This window comes from Grammomys surdaster, unplaced genomic scaffold, assembly GCF_004785775.1.
Source record: "Grammomys surdaster isolate TR1022 unplaced genomic scaffold, NIH_TR_1.0 182, whole genome shotgun sequence".
NCBI classification, from domain to species: Eukaryota; Metazoa; Chordata; class Mammalia; order Rodentia; family Muridae; genus Grammomys; species Grammomys surdaster.
The window spans coordinates 384,111-407,985 of NW_021604627.1; the positions used below are offsets into that span (position 1 = coordinate 384,111).

The 23,875-nt window shown below is 38.3% G+C and overlaps 1 protein-coding gene across 6 annotated transcripts in view; it reads right to left on the reverse strand.

Annotated features, from left to right (window-relative positions):
- The window catches only part of Rpgr (retinitis pigmentosa GTPase regulator), a 46,323-nt gene extending 22,676 nt beyond the window's left edge, over nt 1–23,647 (reverse strand). For 5 of the 6 annotated variants that reach the window (XM_028767816.1, XM_028767817.1, XM_028767821.1 and 2 more), the window contains exons 1-11: nt 23,408–23,549; nt 20,578–20,703; nt 19,787–19,879; nt 18,781–18,843; nt 17,740–17,898; nt 15,949–16,098; nt 14,247–14,405; nt 11,452–11,607; nt 8,535–8,659; nt 5,526–5,708; nt 4,099–4,267 (exon numbers count right to left, since the gene is read on the reverse strand). In XM_028767816.1, coding sequence (XP_028623649.1) covers nt 4,099–4,267; nt 5,526–5,708; nt 8,535–8,659; nt 11,452–11,607; nt 14,247–14,405; nt 15,949–16,098; nt 17,740–17,898; nt 18,781–18,843; nt 19,787–19,879; nt 20,578–20,703; nt 23,408–23,549 — 1,525 coding nt within the window. Of the gene's footprint in view, nt 1–4,098; nt 4,268–5,525; nt 5,709–8,534; nt 8,660–11,451; nt 11,608–14,246; nt 14,406–15,948; nt 16,099–17,739; nt 17,899–18,780; nt 18,844–19,786; nt 19,880–20,577; nt 20,704–23,407 lie in introns of all 6 variants that reach the window. The other variant, XM_028767815.1, reaches the window with a different exon arrangement.
- Nucleotides 23,648–23,875: the final 228 nt, after the last annotated feature.

A 23,875-nucleotide genomic window follows, 5' to 3' on the forward strand; every position in this document is an offset into this window, starting at 1 on the left:
AGAGAGAGAGAGAGAGAGAGAGAGAGAGAGAGAGAGAGAGAGAGAGACAAGAAAGTAACTTACATTGAAAATTTCCCACGTATCAGAAGCATATACTTTAGTTCATGTTGGGCTAACACCATGAGATGGTTTGTATATGCTCGGCCCAGGGAGTGGCACTAGTAGAAGGTGTGGCCTTGTTGGAGGAAGTATGTTATTGTAGGTGTGGGCTTTAAGATTCTCATCCTAGCTGCCTGGAAACCAATCTTCTGCTAGCAGCCTTCAGATGAAGATATAGAATTCTCAGCCCTACCTACAACATGCCAGCCTGGATGCTGCCCTGCTCTCACCTTGATGATAATGGACTGAACCTCTGAACCTGTAAGCCAGACCCAAATATATGTTGTCCTTTTTATAAGACTTGGCTTGGTCATGGTGTCTGCTCACAGCTGTAAAACCCTGACTAATACACCCCATGACAATAAGAAGAAAGAGCTTCATTGACTCTTCTGGTGTCTAGTTCCCATCTCAATTCCGCCTGACTCTACAGACCATGCTCTTTTCAGTAAGTTAAACTGAATCACTCACTTCGATTAATACCAAGGCACCAAGGTGAGATAGTTAACATCTGAGGATTTTTTTTGGAAGTTTCTTATGTTTAGTAAGGACAAGAACTATCCTTAACATGTGAAACATTCAAAAATATTTTATTACTCTTAGTGTGTATGTGTGTGTGTATGTGACGGAGAGAAAGACATACACAGAGACAGAGACACATGGGGGGGGACCTAGAAAAGAGTATCTCACCTCCTGCAGCTGGAGATATAGGTGTTTGTGAGCTATCCAACATGGGTGATGGGACCCTAACTCAGGTCTTCTGTAAGAGCAAGTGCTCTTCACTTCTTGCCTTTCTCTCCAGTTGACACTTTAGCATGGAAAGCAGCCTCTTACCATATACAAAAGAACTGGGATGGCGGGCTTTCCTTACATTTTCACTTACAAAAATAAGACACCAGCTAGCTTTGGCTCCTGTTTGTTGTCTCCTAACCTAGATGAATAAGGAAATGCTATTAAAAGATAAAACTAGAAGAGCAGACGGGATGCAAATGGGAAATTTTATACTTACTTTCATGAAAATCAGGAATCTTCAATGGACAAAGAACAGACAGGCATTGAACTACGCTACAGAAAGACTGATGTGAAACTATCAGAGAAGGATGGATTGTCACACAGAGAATGTAGATATGGAAAAGATAGTCGTATATAGACTGATATGGCCTTGCCTCAGGATTGACTGAGAAAATGTAAAGTTGCCGAAGCAGATCTACTTTGTCCTCTCACCTGTCTCCCCCTTCCCCCCACACTTCTTCTCATTTTCCTCCTAAAGTGTAGTCTATCTTCCTGGCCACCACAGGCTCTTCTGTATTTCTCCAGTTACCATGCTCCCCTGCACCACTGCTTCCCTTCTACTGGCTTCCACACGGTTTCCCATTGGCCTTACAGTTCCCTCCAGCAGCTGGCCCAGTTCTTCAGGATGCCTCATAACCAAATAGGCAAAAGAATGATCTACATCCCTCTTCACTTCCTCATTCTCCAGTCAAGCCTCAACTATTCACACTCTGGCTCCTACCCAGATCTTTCCCGAGAACTTCTAGTGTTGAAGTTCCTGGTATTCTCCACGATGCAAGATGCATTGGAAACTCAAGAGCTTTTTTCTTTTGAGCTCTGACCAGTGGTATTTTGCATTCAAGATACCACTCTCTCAGATACTAATTTCCTGAGATCATTCTTACCAATATTAGCCCTTCCAAATTTACCTTCTAAATGACACATGTTATTCCTACTTACAGTTTGACTTCCCTACAATCCACAATGACCCAGAAGTGATTACCTTAAAAAGTCAACTGGACTGGAACTCATCAGGTATAAAACCCATTAGACCAAAGAAAAATATTCAATTCAAATAGGTCTCTTCTAACCTATAAAATGAATATTCTTCTTAGGATGTCTTTTTCCAACAACAAATGCACCTGAATTTCCCTAGCATATCTTCTATTCATACAGTGGCTGCCTTTTCTTTCCTTATACATTGCCTCCAAATCTTTGTCTCTATTATTTTCTTAGCCTGGAATATGTGTATTTTGTCTCTTTGTGTAACTGACTCTTTTAAATATTTTCCTTTTTTATTAAATTTCATCATAAAGGTTTAATTTAAACTTTAAATTTATATTCTTGTTTATTCAACCTACAAAAGTATAAAATTGTATATCATTCAATATATTGAAGTGTGAAATAACTTTCCTAAACTATTAACTTGTCTTTTCTCTGCACACATTGCTCAGCAGAATGTGCTACTACTTTAAACATTTTTAAATGCTTCTGAAATTTTTATTTTTGAAAACTTCAAATGTGTACACAATTAAATATGACCATATCTGCCCCCCACACCCCTCCTCTAATTCTTCCCACACTCCCTCACACCTTCGAATCTTTTTATGGCTAGGGTTAGAAAGCACCATCTGATGTTGATTCTTATTTCAATGTGAACCCTAGGAGAGGGCATGTCAGATACAGTTCACCATTGGCACCCTGCATATACTGACTATTCCATGATCTGCTCTTGGTGGGTTCCTGGCCCTTTATTAATTCTGTCATTTGCCTAGGCTCTTCAAAGATATAAAAAGTCATCTCTGCCATGCTTTATCCCCAACTTTTAGGTTTCATTTTCAACATTATTGACTGAGATGTGTGTGTGTGTGTGTGTGTGTGTGTGTGTGTGTGTGTGTGTACCTATATGATATAGCATAGGGGTGGTCAGAAGACAAGCTTGTGGAGTCAGTTCTCTCCTTCTACCTTCATGTGAAAACTCAGGTCACTAGGTCTTCCATAGCCAATGCTTTTAACCCCTAAGCCATGCCACCTTTGGTTTTACATTACAATCCCCAGACTACTGTTTCTCTGATCTCTTGGTCATGAGGTTATAGTCAAGTATACATTTGTAGTAACAGAAAAATTCTGAGATACACTTTATGTCTACCAATAAAATTGTGTAGAAGAGGAGCATAATTGTAAAGGGTTAAAGATTTATATAATCTGAAGAGAAAGTAGAGTATAAGAGATATACAGTAGTGAAAGAGCTGGGATTGGGATTACAACAATAAAGTCTATAGGTTAGATGCAATGAGGTAGAGGCATTAACGATCTGAAGTGTACATAGGAAGGGTTTACAGAGGTGCTGAATGCTTACCAAGTATTTTACATGCTGGAGCTCATTTAACCCACACAACCTCTCTCCTAATTATGCATTTATACATTTTTTGAATTATTATTATTAGGTATGCACAGTATATTATACAATGTGTCACATGAGACAACTTTATGCAGTCAATCAGTTCTCTCTTTGGACCTCTATGCGGGTTCCAGAGATCAAAAGTAGGTTGCCAGTCTTACAATAGGAAGGACCTTTATCTTCTGTGACTCTTTCCCAGACCTTTACTTTAGTATTTATCAAACCCATTTCAAAAATAAACTGAGGCTGTGAGAAAATAGGTTGGTCCCGTAGTTTAGAAGTATCTGACCAAGCACGCAACTTGGATCAATTAAACTGCATAACCCCTGCTAAGCATATAAGCAGTGCTTTAGTGTGTTCCAGCTGCACCACAGAACTTCTAGCTGTATCCTGTCTACTACATTCATCAGCTCAGTGATCGAGAGAAAGCCACTCCATCTCTTTGAGCCTTGCTTTACTTACCAATAAAATAAAGACTATCATTCCCACCTACCTTATGAAATGTGCAGGCCTAAAATGATTCTATGTATATTACCCATTGCTCCATAGTCGCTGCTGTTCTGAGAGGTGTATGGTATATCTAGATTTGGACTCCAATTAAAGATGTCAGACTCTATGTAGGGGCAGGAGAGTATAACAAACTAGGGAGCAAATCCAAGTGCCTCATTAATTTCCAGTGCTAGGACTCAATCTACGGGACTAACCCCCATTAGGCAAGTACTGTATTATACCACCGACCTAGGTCCCTGGCCCAGGAGAAAACATCTCAAGGAAAGCATGAAAACAGCAGTAGTTCAGGGCCCATGTCCTTTGAAAGCAGCCAACATTACCTGAGTCCAGTGGTTCCATGGAGTCAGAGGGGCTTTTCTCTGGGTAGTTATTCACAGACAAATGGAAGGGAATTGAACTGGGGGGGAAATAAGAAGCTGAAGTGGAGGCAGAAGTCCCCTCTAATGGAGGCAGTGATCCCACCATTGAAGCAGAGCATGGGGGTCTCTCCTTTAAAATAATTTAAACAGATTGTCAAATGCCATTACATGCAACGTCTGCACACACTTTCTTGCAGTTACTGAAAATCTAAGGTGCCCTAAACTGTCATATCAAAGCCTATTTTTCATGTGTTAGGGAGTGTGTGTGTTTCATCTGTCTGCTCCAAGAAACAAAAATTTGCTCATAAGAAACAAAACGTGCCACAGACTCAGGAGACCATTTTCAGTATTTCCATGCATACTTTTCCCTAGTAAAATATAGACTTAACCTTTTTCCCTTCAAAAGGAATACATTTTAGAACTTAAAATAATTTTCAAAGCTTTTAAGTATTAATACTTTCTTTTAAAAGATGTGAAACTTCTATAGAAAATTTAAAGAACAGCAAGAGGGTCTCTAAGTGTAGCTGGTAGGAAGCCTTCCATGTCTACAAGTAAATGATTTATTTCTTTGTTTCCATGAGTCATCATTTAGTCTATTGCCTTCTACTGCTTAGGAGGCTTAACACAAAAGGTGCTACACTAAATGAGTAAGTCCTCCATATCTGCTATACAATATCTGTTTACACTATATCTTTTATGCTAATACTGTACTGTACATTCTGAAAGTTGTGTTATCTGGATAGAAATGTTCTTACCATAGTATTAGAAAAAAACATGTAACAATCAATCCACATACAGCTTAGAAACAATCAAGGAACCACTCACTTTGAGGTAAGGAAGATCTATAAAAATATGCTGTGTGTTTTTGTTTGATAATGATCTATAAACAAAGGTTATCCATGGTAATCATTTGTATTCCTTAATATCTTAACTTTGAACTTACTATAAAAGTTTAAAAGCCTTTACCTCTGACCATTTTATTACCGCTTTCATCTTGAAAGATCCTCCTTTGACTTAAAAGGTAAACAGGTTTGTTTTTGCAGTGGTAGATAAGATTATCATACAGAAGGGAGCCCCACTGTACCCGCTAATGCTATCATACAGAAGGGAGCCCCACTGTACCCACTAATGCTATCATACAGAATGGAGCCCCACTGTACCCACTAATGCTATCATACAGAACGAAGCCCCACTGTACCCGCTAATGCTATCATACAGATGGGAGCCCCACTGTACCCGCTAATGCTATCATACAGAAGGGAGCCCCACTGTACCCGCTAATGCTATCATACAGAAGGGAGCCCCACTGTACCCGCTAATGCTATCATACAGAAGGGAGCCCCACTGTACCCGCTAATGCTATCATACAGAATGGAGCCCCACTGTACCCGCTCTCTTCGCCGCAGACGTGCGGATAAAGATCTATTCAGTGAACTTCCTGGGGAGAGGTCACTGTTGGGCAAAGAACCTGTACTTATATAAGGCTCATACACTTCTTCAAATTCAGATTCATCTATTGTACCAAGTCGTGGAGTGGCAAAAACTAGCATGTGACATCCACCACAGGCAATCTGCAAGCATAAGTCCACAGAAAAATTCATCAATGTTAATATCAAACACAAATGGGCTAACACCAGATTAGCACTAAGACATTTTCTTAGAGGCAAACTTAGAGACTGTCTGGTTCACAGCTTTTCTCTATCACTCTCCATATGCCTGTGTGTGTGTGTGTGTGTGTGTGTGTATACATATATACACATATACAAGTAGACATACATGCGTGCATTTATATATGTATACATGTATAGAAATATACATATGTACGGATTAAATATATATTCCTTAAACATTGACTAAAAATTAAAACCAATTTAATCTACCATTTACTTTCAATTTAATATAGAGAAAATGACCTTGTTGTAGGTATCTCATAACTTTGAAAATGTTATGGTTTGATCTTGGAAGGACATTAGAAAGCCACAAATATCCAGAGAGCAATTACTAGGGAAATTACTTAAGAATAACTATGTATCTGACCATTATAATAAATATACAGCAGTTATACATATCTGTAAAATGTCTTCATAAGACTGGGCCCTTCAACAAGTGGTCAAGGAAGAGGGAGAGGCACCCATGAAACCCCACCCTGTTCTAAGGAACTGTTGGCAGTTAATGGTTACTGGGGGAGAGGGAGACATTTTCTTTAGTGGTGTAGCCAGTAGTATGTTGGCCATGTTCTAGCAAACAGCCTATCATCATGCTTATGTAAGCAATCTTAAATTCAGCTAAAAAAAAAGGCAGAAGAGTAAGAGATGTACTAGTTGAGAAGAAAGCATTAAGAAGAAGGAAGAGAATATGGCAGAGTAATGAGATAAACACAATCATAACACACATAAACAAACATATTCATACACACATATACATACGTAGAATTTTCAAAAATAAATTTAAAAAAAGATTACGTCTCCAAGCCTTTCCCTTTTCAAGAACAATATCTAAATTAAAGGTTTATAAGTCTTTAGAGGAAAGTATAAGCACACTGGATGAGATAATGAAAAAATATTACTACCAATGAGTTTTAAGAAGTAAATGCTTTCTATAAAAATGTTAACAAAAACCCTGTACTAACAACTGCAGTGAGAGAGAAAAGTAGTCTTCTTTAGACATGAGCCCTCTGATTGCTTATCCAATGCCAAAGGGTCAGCCCTATACTATGTACATGCAGGCAACACTGAATAACTCAGCATGAGATATATTATATATATAATATTACACACACACACACACACACACACACACACACACACACACATATATTGCTAAAGGAGAGGATGAGAATTTAGGAGAAAGGGATATGAGAGGAGCTGGATAGAGGAGAAGTGATATAATTATGTTTTTAATACTGTTTTAATTACAGGAATTAGCAAATCTATCTCAACAATAATCCTAAATGTAAATGGTCTTAACTTGCCAATAGAAGCCATTGAAGAGACCCTGTACTATTTTCCAGCCTCAGATTTCAGCCACTTTGGAGGGCTCCCCCTGGTCATAGAAGAACTGCACACTTTTGAAGCATCCTCTCCATAAAGATCACCAAATAGTGATCTATTCAGTTGGTATTTTGTTCATCACTGAGTAACCTGTATTCCTAATATTTAGACCAATATCTTATACAGAGTAGGCTTTCAATGGTTATTATCTTATTTTTCTCTTCCTGTTCTTGGGTTAAAATGCCCTGAAAAAAGCAACTTAGGGGAGAAAGGGTTTACTTTTGCTCTCAGTTGCAGGTTCTGAGCCACCATAGCAAGTAGATCCTGGTGACAGGAGCTTCAGGGAGGTAAACACATCATATCCAGAACCAGGAGCAGAGAGCATGCATGCCAGTTAGGGCCCAGCCCTTGAACTGGTGTTGCCAACATTCAGGACAGGGTTTCAGATGACAATGAACCTAATTAAGAAAATTCCTCAGAGGCATGCCCACAGGCCAACTTAATACAGACAATGTCCAAGTGAGGCTCCCTCCCCAGGTGATTCTGTATTGTGTCAAGCTGGCGACTAAAACTATCCCAGTTATGAAATGAATAAGAGAAGTGCCACAGTATGAGGCGCGATGTCTTTGGAGAGGCAATATGAGTACCACCAAGTAACCAGAGCTTACATGTCTACCGTTCCCTTTTAAAAATATTTTTAACATTTTTATTTTATGTGTAGAGATGTTTTGATGCATATATGCCAGTGTCGTGTGTTAGATCCCCTGGAACTGGAGTTGCAGACAATTGTGGTTGCTGGGAATTGAACCTGGGTTCTCTGAAAGAACAGCCAGTGCTCTTAACCACTCAATCAGCTCTCCAGCCCACAAGTATAGTTCTTAACTGTCAAAAATACTAGAAACAAGAAAACGGGAAGACTGATGGTGATGTGGCTGTGAGAACTGAATAGATCAATTCTTTTCTCAGTGTTCAACCAATAAATCATTTGCAGTGCTCTTCATTTAGTATCAAGTCTCGTCTTGTGTAGGCTTTGAGAGTGTCCATCCAGTGACATTGGATTTGCCCTGGAGTTAGCATTGTGAACAACACATTCTACTGGTGCTTGCTACATGAGACACAAAGCTGAAAGACGTGGCCCAGTCCTAGTTTTCAAGAAAAGTTAAAAGGAAGCAGAAAACTCAGTATTTGTAGAAAAATGTTGTTAAAGAAGAAAAATTAGAAAAGAAGATTTTTCAGAGGAGTACAATGTCTAACATTTGGCTCTTATAGAACTGCTTATAGTTATTATTTAGCTGTACCTATGATACCCTCACACAAAGATAAAAATATGTATTTTCTATGAAATAACAAAAGCCTCAAATCTAGAAATATAAACTATACAAGAGGGAATATGAAAGAAACCCTTACCAATTGAACTGTAAATCTCAAAAAATTAGAGCACAAAGTAGGAAAGAACTGGTTGGTAAAATTCTCCATTCCAAGTCCTAATTTTCCATGTCGGCCGTCTCCAAAAGTATACATAAGGCCTATATCTAAAATGTAAACAAAACTGATGTTATACAAGGTCCATCTCTAGTTATAGACAAATATATCGAGTTCTACTGCAATTATAATCTTTTCATAGAATTGTAAATTAAATTCACTCTGGTCTACTGAGCCATGCAAAGTATAGAGTTTATGGTTCTACATACAACAGGAGGCAATCAAACTGAGAATGGACCACTACATCTTGGTGGTCAAAGTATCCTTGTGTGTCTGCCCTATGCCTTGCAGTCTGTGTAGCAGCATCAGTAGCATCTGTCCACTACTTGCCAGTAGAATAACTCCTTTCTGTAGCAGTGAAAATCAGAAATGTCCCCAGACATCATTTATGTCTCCCAGGGTTGCAAACCTGTCACTGGTGGAGAACTATGTCACTTAGAATACAGCTGTCTCTTTGGTTATTTTAGCTCTTGGGCTGTGGAATGCTGTCTAAGCAATGTCAGAGGTGAATCAACCATTCTAACTAATCTACACATCAATATCTGAGTCCCCTTCTGATGGGCATACAATGAAAAGCAATCCTGGCACCTCTCTCTAACCCTGTCACATATTAACACAGTGTTACATTTAACTTTTGGACTTCTTCACTAGCTCCTCCTTCATAACCTACATTTAAAAGATGTGGGGCAAGGGCCACAGAAGTGGAAGCCAATCAGGGCACACAGGAGGAGAATTTCCCTCTAATCAGGGGATTAGAGAAGGCTGTCATAGTGCATCTTAAAAGATAGAATTTCTCTATAAGAAAGACAGACAGCATACTCCAGGAAGAGTCGGACTACATGGGAAGGTTTGTATAATAGAGACCGAAGGTTAGACAAGAAGCTGAACGGTAATCAGCAAGCCAAATGAGTAAGACTGTTGGAGATTCGAGGTCTAAGGGAGTAAAGCAGGACCACCCTAGTGACAGGAGGATTTGGTTAGATTACACATTCTTTTATTGTATTTGGAGAGTGGTAAGCTTTTTTTAAAGTATGTAGCTTCAAGCTGGGAAAAAATCAGCTCATATCTGGGGATCTTGGAAAGAAGAAGGCAAAGTGGTTGCACACTAAGTGAATCTCCAACACCTGACTGAAGACTGACTTGAAATGTTATTCAGTAAGATGGTAAGTTACTAGTTTAATTTGCAAAAATAAACAAATTCCTTCTTTTGACTTTGATTTATCCAGGGTCAAAATTTATCCAAATTTTGATTATCCAAAGATCATTTTTAATGTGTGCTTTTCCAAGGTGATTTTCCTCCAGAGAAAGTAATCCCTAATCTCATTTGCTTCATTATACTTCCAAGCTCAAAGAAGATTTATAAATATAAGCTGTTGATAGGTATGGGAAAAAACTTCAAACTCACTACACATATCTCGTTGTATGAGAGAGAAGAAAATCTGTAACACTTATTTCCTGGGAGGATGCAAGAGCAAAACAGCAGGCAAACTTAATATGCACTTGTTTGTGCCAGACTCTCTTCATAAGGTAGGAAAAGTACTATGCAAACTTAACAACCTACAGTAAGACACATGGTTCATACAAAGTATAGTCACCATCAGTGATAATTTAGAGTCGATGAAAAATGGCACTATGGACAGAGAGCTATCATTAGGACACCGCAGTAAGGAACACCTACCAACAGCTCCTTTAGGAAGGACAATGAAGGTGTGATACGTTTTTATACTCTACATAGTGTTGGTACATGCTATGCAAAGGAAATCATCAGTACTCGATAATGGGCGGGTCATTTTCCTTGAAAAGTTCTGTGAGAAAGAACTATTACAGTAGAAAACTACCATAAGAACTATTTATGGTAGTAGCTCATGCTTTCCACTTTCTACTTTTTCTAAGCAAATGCTATTACACGAGCTCCACTCTTTTTGGAGCTGTTTTGGATAGAAGGAAGGAAAACAGAAACATGAGAGTCTGGATTATTCAATATACTAGAACTATTTCTGACTTTTCATGTACTACTTTGTTTTTCCATAAAACAGTTGAATAATAGGTCCTTTTGCTACAAAGCACTAAGTCACTTCAAGGCAGATTTTTATTGAGTCCCACATTATCAGCAGCATCTAGTTTATGACACTGAGAAGTAAGCAGGCCAAAGGAACATCTCCTTTGGTAACAGAGAAGGCAACGAAGAGGGAGATGCATTTGCTCTGTAGTTTTTGCAGTGTTCTCCCTACTACTTTGCCAAGGGAAGAAAGGAGTCAGTGCACAAACGCCCCCTGGTGGTCACTGCAATGCCCTTCTCTGTCTACTACTTTACAAAGGGAAGGATGGAGTCAGTCCTGAAATGCCCCCTGGTGGTCAAAGCATCCTAAAACGTCACTGAGCATTGACTACAGCTCTTCTATACTGAGTACAGAAAAACAAGCTTTTCTTATGATTTCTCTCTCTGGCTTGAGAGAAGTTCATAAAAGTTAAGAGCCTTTCAACAAATACAATTTCAGAAGGATTTTAAGGTCTTACTCCTGACCAAAGGTCTACTTTAAGGTTCTAAACGTGGCTAATTTTTGTTTTGAGTGCTAGGGATTGAGCTCAAGGCCTCATAAAGCTAAGAACATGTGTTATCACTGAGCTATATCATAGCAACATATTTATTTTAATCTGAATTACACCTTAATTTACTTTTAAATTTATTTATTACCTTATATTTAGAATATCAATCACATAATTCCATTTTCTCAGGCATAAGTTCCATAAGAAGTTAGATACACTCATTCTACATTATCATTCATATTATAATAAATGATATCCAATTCTAGAAACAAAAATCAGAAAAATGATCTCATACCTGTCATCAAAGCTGTATGGTTTTCTCCACAGGAAATATGACTTATTTTCTGATCCTTAATACGTTCAATAATTTTGGGTTCTGATGTTTCAAAAAGAAAAGTGCCAAGGCCCAGTTGTCCAAACTGTCCCAGCCCAAAGGCATATACAACTTTCTCTGAGAGGAAGTGAACACATACATAAAGAGAGTTGCATGGAAGTACATCACATCTGAAATACCTGGCATTCGAACTTTTAGAATGGACATTAATTGCCAGCGAAAGAACTGTTCATAAAAATACTGATATGAATGAAATGCAAGTTTTCAATGATAAAAGAGGAGAAAAATAAGTGTTATAAAATAATGACCTGGGATTCATTTTGTCTTTTATGAATAACCATAAAAGGAATTATTGTAATCATCAGGTATGTTCTAAGATGTATAATTCAGAGAACTACCTAAAGTGCATTTATAATTACCACATCAGCTCAGACAGCTCACCTGATATCAAACTATTTCCTTTCACTGCCACAAACTAAAAAAAGAGAAATTTCCTACAAAGATATTCCCTTACTTTTAAGAGTGGTTTAATAAAATTCTGTGAAACACAATTAGTGAGCTGGAGGTAAAGCACAGGCCTAGCATGCACAAGGCCACAGGTTTTACCTGTTGAACACAGCATGCGTGTGCAAACCGACACACATGAACAGAGACACACATGCACACAGACACACACGCACATGAACATGTGCACGGGCACACACAGGCACACATACAATATCAGAAAACTATTGGAAGAAGAATTAAAATTTATAGTAGCTATGTTAGAGGTATTAATAAGCAAATTTTCTTTAAAATATCGGAGGGGAAAGACTTCCTCTATATTGTTGCTTTAATGAGGCGACACCCAATGTCCTTCAGTATTTCAATAAATTTGAATTCACTTGTCATCTAGAGATAGGAAGTACAAAACAGGATCTATGACTGATTTAAAAGTTACTGATAAAACAATGTACTGGGAATCGTGATGATCACTTTACTTTCTTATGTGGAATCTCATAGGAAGGAGAGCACAAATTCCCCACTAAAGCCTGAAGCAAATGTTCTTATTGCTAGCTGCAGCCAATGGGCAAGTTCTTCTGATCGTCTGATGTTAAAAACCTAGCTAATAAATCCTACAAAAAAAATCTATCCAGGTAAAATTTTAAAATATTCAATTGTGAAGATTTATTTTTTGAAAAGTAATCAGCTCCTCTGAGAACAGGGGCTGCTGCTGAACACGTAATAATAATTCTCTCTAATAAGAATATTGAAAATATAAATAGAGATAAAACCCCTTAAAGAAACTACATTCATAACAAGGATATAAAGGCATGTTGAGGCAATGGCAAGCGATTCTTATTTTAATATAGCATATCTCTTAATTCGTAGGTTATATATCATATTGTCTGTTCTAACTGTACTAATTTTATTTATACTTTTCCTTTATCATAATATTTTCTTCTATATCTCCCCATTCAACCTTGCCTACCACAGTCAGACAGATAGGAAACGGCTATTAAAATCTTTCTAGAGCATTTCGAATTCTGGGTTGCTGCAGATTAAGCAATGACTATGTTTGCTTGTGTACCATATGCATGTGGGTGTCTATAGGGGCAGAAGAGTGCACTGGATACTCTGGAACTGGAGCTTCAAGCAGTTATGAGCCCAATATGGGTGTTCAGAATGGTACCCAGGTCCTCTGGAAGAGCAGACAGTGCTCTTAACCACTTAGCCATCTCTCCAGCCCTTATTAGTTTTTTAATTTAAAAATCCATAATAAAAGCATATTATCTAAACACAATACTATTTATGTAAATTAAATCTGATGCTTAACAAATTTGGAGACAACTATTTGGTTTTCATATTACAAAATGCTGAGTATAATTCAACATATTGACTAGAAACCCCAAAAAACTGACATATCACACTAAATAAGAAATTCACAAGCCAAACTGACACTATTTTGAAAGTTTCAAATTTCCTTTCTACCTATAAGTAAAACTTTACCACTTTTTAATGAATTATTATAACAGAATATAAAAATCACAAAAAATTATTTAAGTTTATGCATTATAAATATATAAAACATTAAAATCAGAAAACAGCATGAAGACAGCTTCTTGAACTGGAAATATTTTAAGAAAAATAATATTAATTTTAGATGCATATGATTCAGTAGAATTCAACTTGTCCTACTTTAAAAGGTCTTTCCTGAGCCAGAAGTATGTATTAACTATATAAACAAAAGTCGGAGATCAAAACCGAAAGCCATTCAAGCCTGCTTCCACACAGGATCTGCAGGAGTCAAACTCAGAGACTAAAAATGGTAATTCCCAGGAGCCAAGGAAGGACATGAGGTTGTACAGCTGACAAGTATCTCAGTTATATCTAAGAAAGGTTTCAAAAATGCAGCATCCTATGTATATATAACAATCCTACATTATACTTTAAATCTCTTGAGAAGTTATTGCTCATGTTAAATATTCCTCTTTTTAGACTTTATTATTTATATGTTGTGTGTGGAGGTGCCCACTGAGACCAAAAGAGGGTGGTTTGGTCTTTTATAGCTGGAATTACACAGCCATTTGTGAGCTGCCCAACTTCAGTCCTCGAGGCCCAACTCAGGACTTCATGACAGAAGAACAAGCATTCTTAATCGATGGGCCACCTCTCCGGCCTTAAGGATTCCTATCTTGCAACAGTAAAAAAGGATCATTAAAATGTCCTTAGCTACTACTGAATACAGGGAATAGAACAGCATATTCCACACATACCTGTGAGAACCACAGTGTGCCCTCCACCACAGGCTACTTGAATTACCCTCTCAGGAATCCCCAGCACACGCTGGGGTGATCTGTGATTGATCAGCAGCTGACTGGGAAGTCCCAACTTTCCATTCTCAGGTTCTCCAAATGTGTACAGCTCCCCATCCACTGTTGGAGGACAAGCACAATGATTAATGGGGACGTGAACAGAATACTGGTCGTCTGCCACATGTTCTCAGGCTCCATGAAACCTCAGCCAGTAATTAAGAAAATCTGAGCTTTCCTAAGATATCTGTCACTACAAAGTTAAAAAAAAAAAAGACTGGATTTTTTTCCTCTTTATTTCTCAGTTATTTTAATCTAGTACCCTTCATAAAGAATTCATTACTATAAAGAATTAGAAAACCATTTTAGCTGTTTCAGAAAACATAGCAAAGACTACCTCACATATTCCCTACACCTTTGTGGCGTGCATGTGTGTCTGGTGATGGTGGTACTGGAGATTAACTCTAGGGCCTCCCACATGTTAGTCACGAGCTGGAGCACCAATTCAAGCCCCAGTACCTCTTTATACATTTCAAATGTTGAGAGTGGGTTTTACTAGGTTTCCCAGGCTGCCCTTGAACTTACTCTTGTAGCAGGCCTTGAACTTGGAATCCTTATCTCTTAGCTTTCTGACCAGGCCAAGACTGTTTGCCTTTGTTTTTTAATGATACTTGCTCTAGAAAGCTTGGTTATGTATGAAATACTTTTTGTTAAATTACTATGATGATAACATTGTATCAGATAGCACTACCAACTATTTCCACTTTGTCCACACTAAGACTACTTTCTTTTCTCTGTATTAGTTAGCACATGAGTGTGAGGTTCTTGAAAGTAGAGACTTTCTTATTCTTTTCTTCACTTCCATAATCCTGTAACTTACTTTCTGGACCAGGCCAAGACTGTTTGCCTTTGTTTTTTAATGATACTTGCTCTGAGATCAGAAGAAAAGAGCCCACATCTTGGAGTTGCTGTTTCATACAGAGAAACAAAATAGTGACTAGAGAAGTACTGAGGAGATCTAGGCAGTGCCTATTCATTCCGAGTTGCTGTTGCAGCTTCCTCTTCATCGTGTGTGTATGTCAGGAAAGGGTGTGCTGAGAGAAAGCACACATGTCTATAAAGTGTAAGGTAGACTTCTATGTTGCTTCCAAGAAAAGACTATGAATAGGCCCAGGAATGAAAAAAGCTTCAGATACTGCCAACACTGCAGATACTGCGAAATGCATCACCAAAGGGCCAAGGCCACATCCTTCTCCATCAAATCTTCATCCTGGTTCTCACAAGAATACTCTATGACTCACTTATTTGAAACAATAAAAAAAGTCACCAGAGCAGGTCAAAGTATAGAAGTGCACCCAAGGGAAAATGGCTCATGAGTCTGTTTTTAACGCCGTACAAGGCTATGAAGCTTGAGAACCAACATTTAGAAAGGTTTCTAAAAAGCAATTTAAAATTTGTATAACAGACCTAATATTCACTTTCTAAAAAGTTGGCATGTCAGAGAATATTTGAAATTATAAATTGTCAATATAGAAACAGAAAATGGTTTTAATTAAAACATACATTATTTCAGTAGTTGAACAACATGTGAACTGTAAGTAATTTTATTTGCAGTAATAATTGAGAAATGAAAGACAATATAATGAATCAAAAATGTCCATCTTACTTGTTACAAATGCTGAATGGTAATATCCACAAGAGATCCATGAAATTGGCTTCCCAATGGTCACTTCATGAGGGATACATACATTACTTTTATTTTTTAAACCAATCTGCCCTTCAGAATTATCGCCCCACATAAAAAGTTTTCCATCCTCTATGAAGAAAGCATAAGGGGAGAAAAGTCTTTAAAGAGCTGGCCAGGCTCTCAAGCTACAACATTTCCTACAGACAATTAGATTCCTTCTGGATTACACTTTTTAGTCTTGTTTTATTCTTTACTAATATATAATAACAATATATATTTATGGAATGTGATATGATACTTCAAAATGCATATGTGTGTGTGTATGTGTGTTGGGGGGTATGTGTGTGTGTATGTGTGTGTGTATGGGTGTGTGTGTGTGTGTGTATGTGTGTGTATGGGTGTGTGTGTGTGTGTGTGTGTATGGGTATGTGTGTGTGTGTATATGGGTATGTGTGTGTGTGTGTATATATGGGTATGTGTGTGTGTGTGTGTGTGTATGGGTGTGTGTGTTTAATGATCAAATCAGTGTCATTTGTACAGCATTAGTCTTTCCTTGGGTTGAAACACTTGAAATCCTCTGTCACGTTGAAAGGAGTATCAGCTCATGTCTCTAATATGAGAGCTCAAGGGGCTGTGACAGGAGGACTGCTGTGAGGGAATTTAAAGCTAGTCGGAGCTATGTAATACATACCAAGCCAGCTAGGGTTACCAAGTAAGACTGTCTCAGAACAAATAAAGAGGAAAAAGTAATACAAAATACATCATTATTTTGTTCCTCCTTTGAAACTCTAACTCAGTATTGGAAATGGTATGTCATAAAAGTAACAAGGCATTTACACCAAGGCATTTTCTACTGTCATATACTCTACAAGGATAAAAAGCAGAGGATGATGCTAAATCACTATAGTTACCATATTTTTCTCAATAGTAAACGCAGAATGCCATTTCCTTTGTGTCTTTTTAATGTCACCACACAGAAACAATTACATCCTTCTAGTTAGTCTGGCTGCCACTGAACTGAGAGACAACAGAAAGCACCTACTATGTAGCACAGGCTAGCCATGAAGTCATGATCATCATGCCTCTGACCTTGAAGTTAAAGAGATTAACACTGCAAGAATACCCAGCCACTTCTTTTAGTGAGTTAAAAAGTGGATCCTTAAGATGATTTAATAAGCCAAAATTAAAATGGGAAATAAAAACTGAAGAAGTAAGATTGAATAGTAAATTATTATAGTTGACAAAGCAAATAGAACTTTGGTTTTCCCAGTGGCCAAAAGAAACACGAGATCTGTACAGAATCTCCTGCTTGGAAGAAAGCTGCAAGCCAGCAGCTTCCTGAGATCACATGGACCATGGCTCTGAATTTGAGAGACAAGTTCTCACATCTACTTTAGAAAAGGAGACCACAGGAATATAATGAGCATTACAACCCACACTCTAACAACATACATCCCAACTGATTTCAATCGATACCTCTGGTACTAAGTTCAGGTAACGCCTCAACTATATCCTTCAGAATATGCCATGATGATAACCTTTAATAATATCTAAAAGAATAATGGATAGCTAGCATGGCAGAGAACTTATTTATCAATCGCCTTCTACATGTGTATTTATCTCCCTCTCAAAATATATATATAGCTCTAATCTTCCATTTTTAGTCTTTTGGATGTACATAGAATGCTGATGCTGCCATGCATTTATTGAGTTGGTGTATCCTGTTTGAAAGAAAAGATGTGTCCAGCCAGAAACACAAGTCTTACTCACCAGTCAAAGCAGCTGATGTATTAGCGCCAGCAGAGAGCTGTTTAATGGTATCACTAGGTGTAAAGAAGCCAATTTGATGAAAGGTGTCTCTGTCATCAGTGTCACCAAGCCCCAATTGGCCTTCATTATTTCCACCAGCTGCATATACACTACCAGTATCTGTACATATGAAAGAAATATTAACACTGTAGCTACTCTACTTCTGAGACGTGGTACTAAACAGCAGATATCTCTTGTATTAACAGTTAAAACATACAGGCAAAGGTAAGAGAGGTATAGTGAAGCTCCAGCAAAGAGAACAGCTAGGAGACAGAAGTAAGCAGTGGAGGAGAGAGGAGAAGAGACTAATAAATACGGCACTGTTGATTCCTCAGCAGCATGTGGAAAGAATAGTATACTTTCCTCCACTCGACTGTCCCCAAACGTGTTAGAAATCAAGTGTTGGGGCTACAGCTTAGTAGGAGAGAACCTAAAGGCAGAAACGAGTTACACATATATGTGCTGGCCTGTTTCTCAACACTACTGTGCTTCATTAAACTCTATCTAATCTTCATCAATACTGCATTTCCATGATTACTGTAGCTTTATGACAGGGACTGAAATCAGAATACTGTTAGCCCTAAATTTTGTCATTTTGGAAATTGTTTTGATGAGTGTGTCTCTCATTAATTTTCTATAGAAATTTATAAATCACTTCATCAACTTCTAGATACACTATACTGCCTAGTTAGATTTTGATTAAAATGGAGATGACTGCTATCAGTAGATTTTCCTGTGGCTTCCACGAAACGTCTGTCACAAAGAAGGGAGAGCAAGAAACAAGAGCAGCACGTACTAATACTACCCCTTGATCTTTAGGTACTCAGCACTTCCTTGTATATTCACAAAGGCAAACGCATATACTAAATACCTACATTGTTAAAACTCTTTCTACCTACCACCAAAATACAATCCCTATCAATTTTACAAAGCCACAAATACTACTAAAGTGAGACCTCAGTTCTCAAGGCTGGATAGAAGTTGTACAGGTGAATACTGTACCTGTTGAAACTAAGGTATGGTTCCTTCCACAGGCAGCAAGTTTCACCTTTTCAGGCTTAAGAGCTAGACATGAGAATATGACAATTATGATATTTTATGGATATGAAAATAATAAATAATTCAGGTCAAATGATAAGTAACTGGTAAAACTGAGACTGCTTCATTTACTGTACTTCAAGGAATAAAACCCAGAGCTTTGAGCATGCTAAGAATTCAGAAACCTTACTATATCCGTAACCCCACAACCAAACTTTAAAACCCTATATATGTCACTGTAAATCAGTGTTTTTAAGTACTAATCCAGGTTAATCCACAATTTATTGTACATCATAAAAACCAGTGGAGTATGGCAAACAGTGACTCACTGAGTCAAAGGTAGGCCCAAGACATCTAATTACAAAACCTCTAGGTAACTAATCCATCAAGGTCCAAGACATTCCACTGTGTTGCTTCTCACCGACTGCCATATTCCACAAAGGCCCTAAGATTAATGATCCTAAGCCCACACTTGGGTTGAAGTTGTTCAACTACATATTTTTAAACATTTACAAATATCTCCTACTTAATTGGCAAACTATCTGCACAGCTGACTAAGCGTCTCTATGTTCATGGATCTCACAATCTGCAAGAATGTTCTATTAGGTATTTGTAAGGCCACGGTGTTTGGGTCTTTGCCCATCTAAATGCTTTCTAACCATAACATTAAAAGTTCAATAATAATGCATATACATAGCATGATTATGATAAGTTCACAACAACATTTTAAGCTGAAATTGAATTTTGGGCCTTGAAGATAATGCTGTTCCAATCACACCCCCAGAACTTTCCACCCCTACTAAACATAGGTGCTAAAAATATTCACGTAAATCTTACAAAATAAAAACATTAAAGATTGTTTCATTTATGATATTAAAGAATCAAAGAAACAGTACTAAAGTTACTTCTTGTAATCTGGAAGATATTTTTTTAAAGTATATAAATAACATAAAAAAGAAAAGACCCAAACCTTTGATACATGTTGGTTTGCTGATAGCGGATTTTGATCCTAATCCTAACTGCCCCCAGTTGTTACTGCCAAACATGTACAGTTTATTATTTCCTAGTGGGATGGAAAAAGGAATAACAAATTAAAGCAATCTACACATAGATAGCAAGAAATTAATCCCAACGAAGTAAAAAATATACACTTAAAAATATCAAAGAACAAAAACCAGGAGTGGGTTATCTTGTCTCTGTATGGACACATTCGATTCAGTATAGACTTTTTAAGATTTTATGCTAACAATTTTCTATTGCAGTGAAGTAGAGTCTAAGGAAGGTATGCATGTAGAAAACTCACTTAAGCACACAAAAGTAGTTTAAATGTGAAAGGGCTCTCTTGAATCAATTTATAAAGAATTCTCTGACAAGTACAAAACCACACGTTCTATATACATTCAATACGTTTAGCACATGATAAAGCCTCTTCGCTATATATACAGTAACAGCATTTAAGTCATTTTTAAAGTAAAAATACAGTCAAATGAAATGCTAGAAGATCATCACCCTCTTTGGGGTCCCTGGATTTCAAATGTATGATATTTTTTAGACATAAAACAAATATACTAGAGACAATAGAAAAAATCAGACTTTTAAAATGTATCTTTCTGTGTGGAAGCAGGTTACTATGTATGAGCTGACTCTATTAAGAGTAAAAGTTCCTAACATTAGGCAGAAAAGAATTGTATTAAATACGATACTAATAATATTTAGGTTTCTCAAAGAATTACGGTCTTCATTCAAGATTATAATACTAACCTGTAACAATAGCAGTATGTTCATCTCCACATGAAAGACATATGGGTATGTCATTTTTAAACCAGAATTTGCTTGGAATATTTTCAGCAAATTTAGTTTTTCCAAATGTAAACACAGCACCTGTATCTGCAAATGTAAGACACGTTTGACTTCACAACTTGAAACGTGACATGTATTAGCAAAACATTTCCAATTATACACGTATAAACCTTTTCTCCCCTGACGGCTTTGCCTTTGCTTGAACACTGTTTAAGGCTTCATTCCTTCACCTTAATTCCATCCTAATCCTCAGACTTCATTTTAGTTTCATCTATGACATCTGTTAATTTGAAGATGTGCTATTCCTTGAGTGATATGAGGCAAATTTATACAATGACAAGGAAAGTATCATCCATTACTAACTGTTCTGCTGTAACTCAATGGAAGGCCAATTTCTGAATAAGCTGATACAAAACATACCTTCTACTCACTCTGGTTAAGACCCCATAGTCTGGTTCCTGACTGAGGACCTTTTTCCCACACTCAGAACCAAAACAGTATTGCCTTTTTTCCTTTACACCACAGGAAGTTCTTGGGAAAGGTCTATCTGAGTGAGTTTGGATTTTCTGTACTCCTTCCAAGGAATTGCCAGTGTTTGCATACAAGGAAGGAATGCATCTACAAAAACTGAACTCTTACTGGCAATGCTTGGGACTATCCATTAAAGCTAGGTGCAGGGCAGACATAAGCACACTAGTTACATCCTGTGTCACTCGCACTATGGGAAGCTGAGCCCCAGCACCAACATAAGAATGAACAGACTACAGAAATTTGGCACACACAGTGAGATAGAGGAAAGAGAGAGAATGTTTTAAAATGGAAGGGTAATCATGTATTCAAATTCTTAATCTAATAATACGATACTCAATGGGTTACTTTAGCAAACCTTAACTCCCTCCTTTAATCACTACAGTTATTAGCAAATGGGGTTTAAATACCATTACACCTTCTTACATGCCTTGAATCTAACACAAGCACAAATAGGTTTACTGTAAACAATCTATTTACAATAGCGTAAGCAAAGGGTTGTACTAATCTCTCTTTTATGCATAAAGAAAATCTAGTGCCGAATCTACAATCTCCAACATATTTGCTAATGGCTACCTCTTTAATAGAAGTAACAGGACTTCTATTACAAACATTGGAAGTTACTGGTTTCTTAGAATCTTGCAATAAATAGAGGCTATATGGCAATTAATGATGCACCACAGAGTAATCTCTCTAATTAAATCACTACCAAAATATTTATTGATGAGTATTTTATGTGTTCAACTGTGTTACTGATAGTGTAGGTTTTCCTTGGTACTTATACCCATTGCACAAGACGCTCCTCTAACAAATATCAGTTTCAATGAAGTCTGTGCTAAGTTTCCAACAGAAAACTTCCCTTCTGCACTATTTACCACCAGACCACCGTTTTCACATCACTAGAATGCTTTCAAAAAACACAGCTTTCAATACTGTCAGTGTGAAAGAGAGCATATTACCCAGATGTTAATATGGAAACACTTCAGCTATTCCTGTTTCCATTGAGAAGAAATGAGAATTCAAGTGACAGATCAGGCAATGGAGATTGGAGATGGATGCTGAGATTTAACATTCTTAAATTGCCATTGTCTGGTCTAAGTTATATTCACAGACTTGGACCAGTACCATTTTCAAAAGACTAAATATCCTTTAACATTTCCAAGTAACTATTTTAAAACATACGTGCATGCACACTCGTGCACACACACACACACACACACACACACACCACCCTCAAATAGAAAGCCAGATCCAGTTTGGGGGAAATTTCCAGAGAAAGCATACTGAATGTAAATATTAATAATACATATCTATGTGCAAGGGACTAAACCACTCTTGAAAACTACTAAGAGGCAAGCCAGTGCAACTCAGAAACTGAGCCTTGCGAGGCCAGGACCTAGAAATGATTCAAGGCTTCCCTACAGGGAATTATTTAACTGTTTATATTCTGGCTCCCCCAAACGTCTTTTCAGACACTCCCCTAACCCAACAACCAGGGTTTAGTGTCTCCTTTCTATCCTCTGGCATCTAATGTCAAGCCTATTGTAACTTTATTTTCTTGTACCCTCACTAATTGCTTGAGCCAAGACCACAGCAGAAAGTGCAATACATATTTAAATGTCTAATTCTGCTCTAATATAGTGGTTATTTTCCAAAATGTTAGTAATAGCCCAGTAGAGTATATGTGAAAGTCAATTCAGTGGATTATGACCACCATTTTAACTGAGCAACTCTGCATTCCATTTATAATAAATGCTGCTTCAGGAAATGTCTACCTGGGCTACCCAGTACGGAAGCCGTACGGGGTCAAAATTTTAAAAGACTTTACCACAGTCTTAAAAAATTCACTGAAGGGCCTCCTTCTCCCTTTATCTAGTTCGCTTCTTCCATTCTTTTTAACCTTTCATCCCGTGTTCCACTCGTTACTGCATTATGTACCTAATTGGGTCCTGGGGACATCCCACATGCTCGAATGTTTAGAGACCCCGGGATGCTTAGCGAGAGAATAATGGCTGCCGCCGCCTCCAAGAAAAGTCGTGAAAAGCTTACTAATAACACAATGTCCCTTGTCCCCTCGATCCCTGTCCCTTCCTCCGGTCCCGACAAAGGTTATTTATTCCCAAATGCAAATATAAGACTGTTGACTCAGGCTCTGGTTGCGGCCTGTACCCGGACGGGACCGGCCCGGAGGCGGGGCCTGGCCTCCCGCCTGCCCGCGGACCCCTCCCTCCAGGCCAGGCGCCACGACGGGGGCGCAACTCACCGGGCACCAGTGACTCAGGTTCTGCCATGCTGAAGACTGCGAACGGAATCTGTGCCTGCTTCGGAAAGACAGCAGGGGCGACTCGATTGGGCCTAAGGTACTGCCCTAGCCCCCGGGGACCCCATAGCGACCCTCTTGGCATAGACCACTACTGCGCTCCCGGAAGTCAACAAACAGACGCTAGGGGCAACGGAGGCGGAGCCTTGCAGGGCGGGGCGGGGCGAAAGGTGTTTGGAAGGAAGGAGGCGGAAGCGGTGTTAATGTGGCGCAAGCGCAGATGCCGTGGTCGAGGCGGTAGGTGACCGCCGCCCTCTAGCGGTCGTAATTGGAACGGCCACGCCACAGACTGCGAGGTGTTGGGAGCGCATCTACTTCTGAAGGGATCCTGGCCATGCAGGGACCTAGAGGGGATGGTGACATCATGTCTCACATAGCCCTAACTTCTGTGACACATGCAAACATCAACGC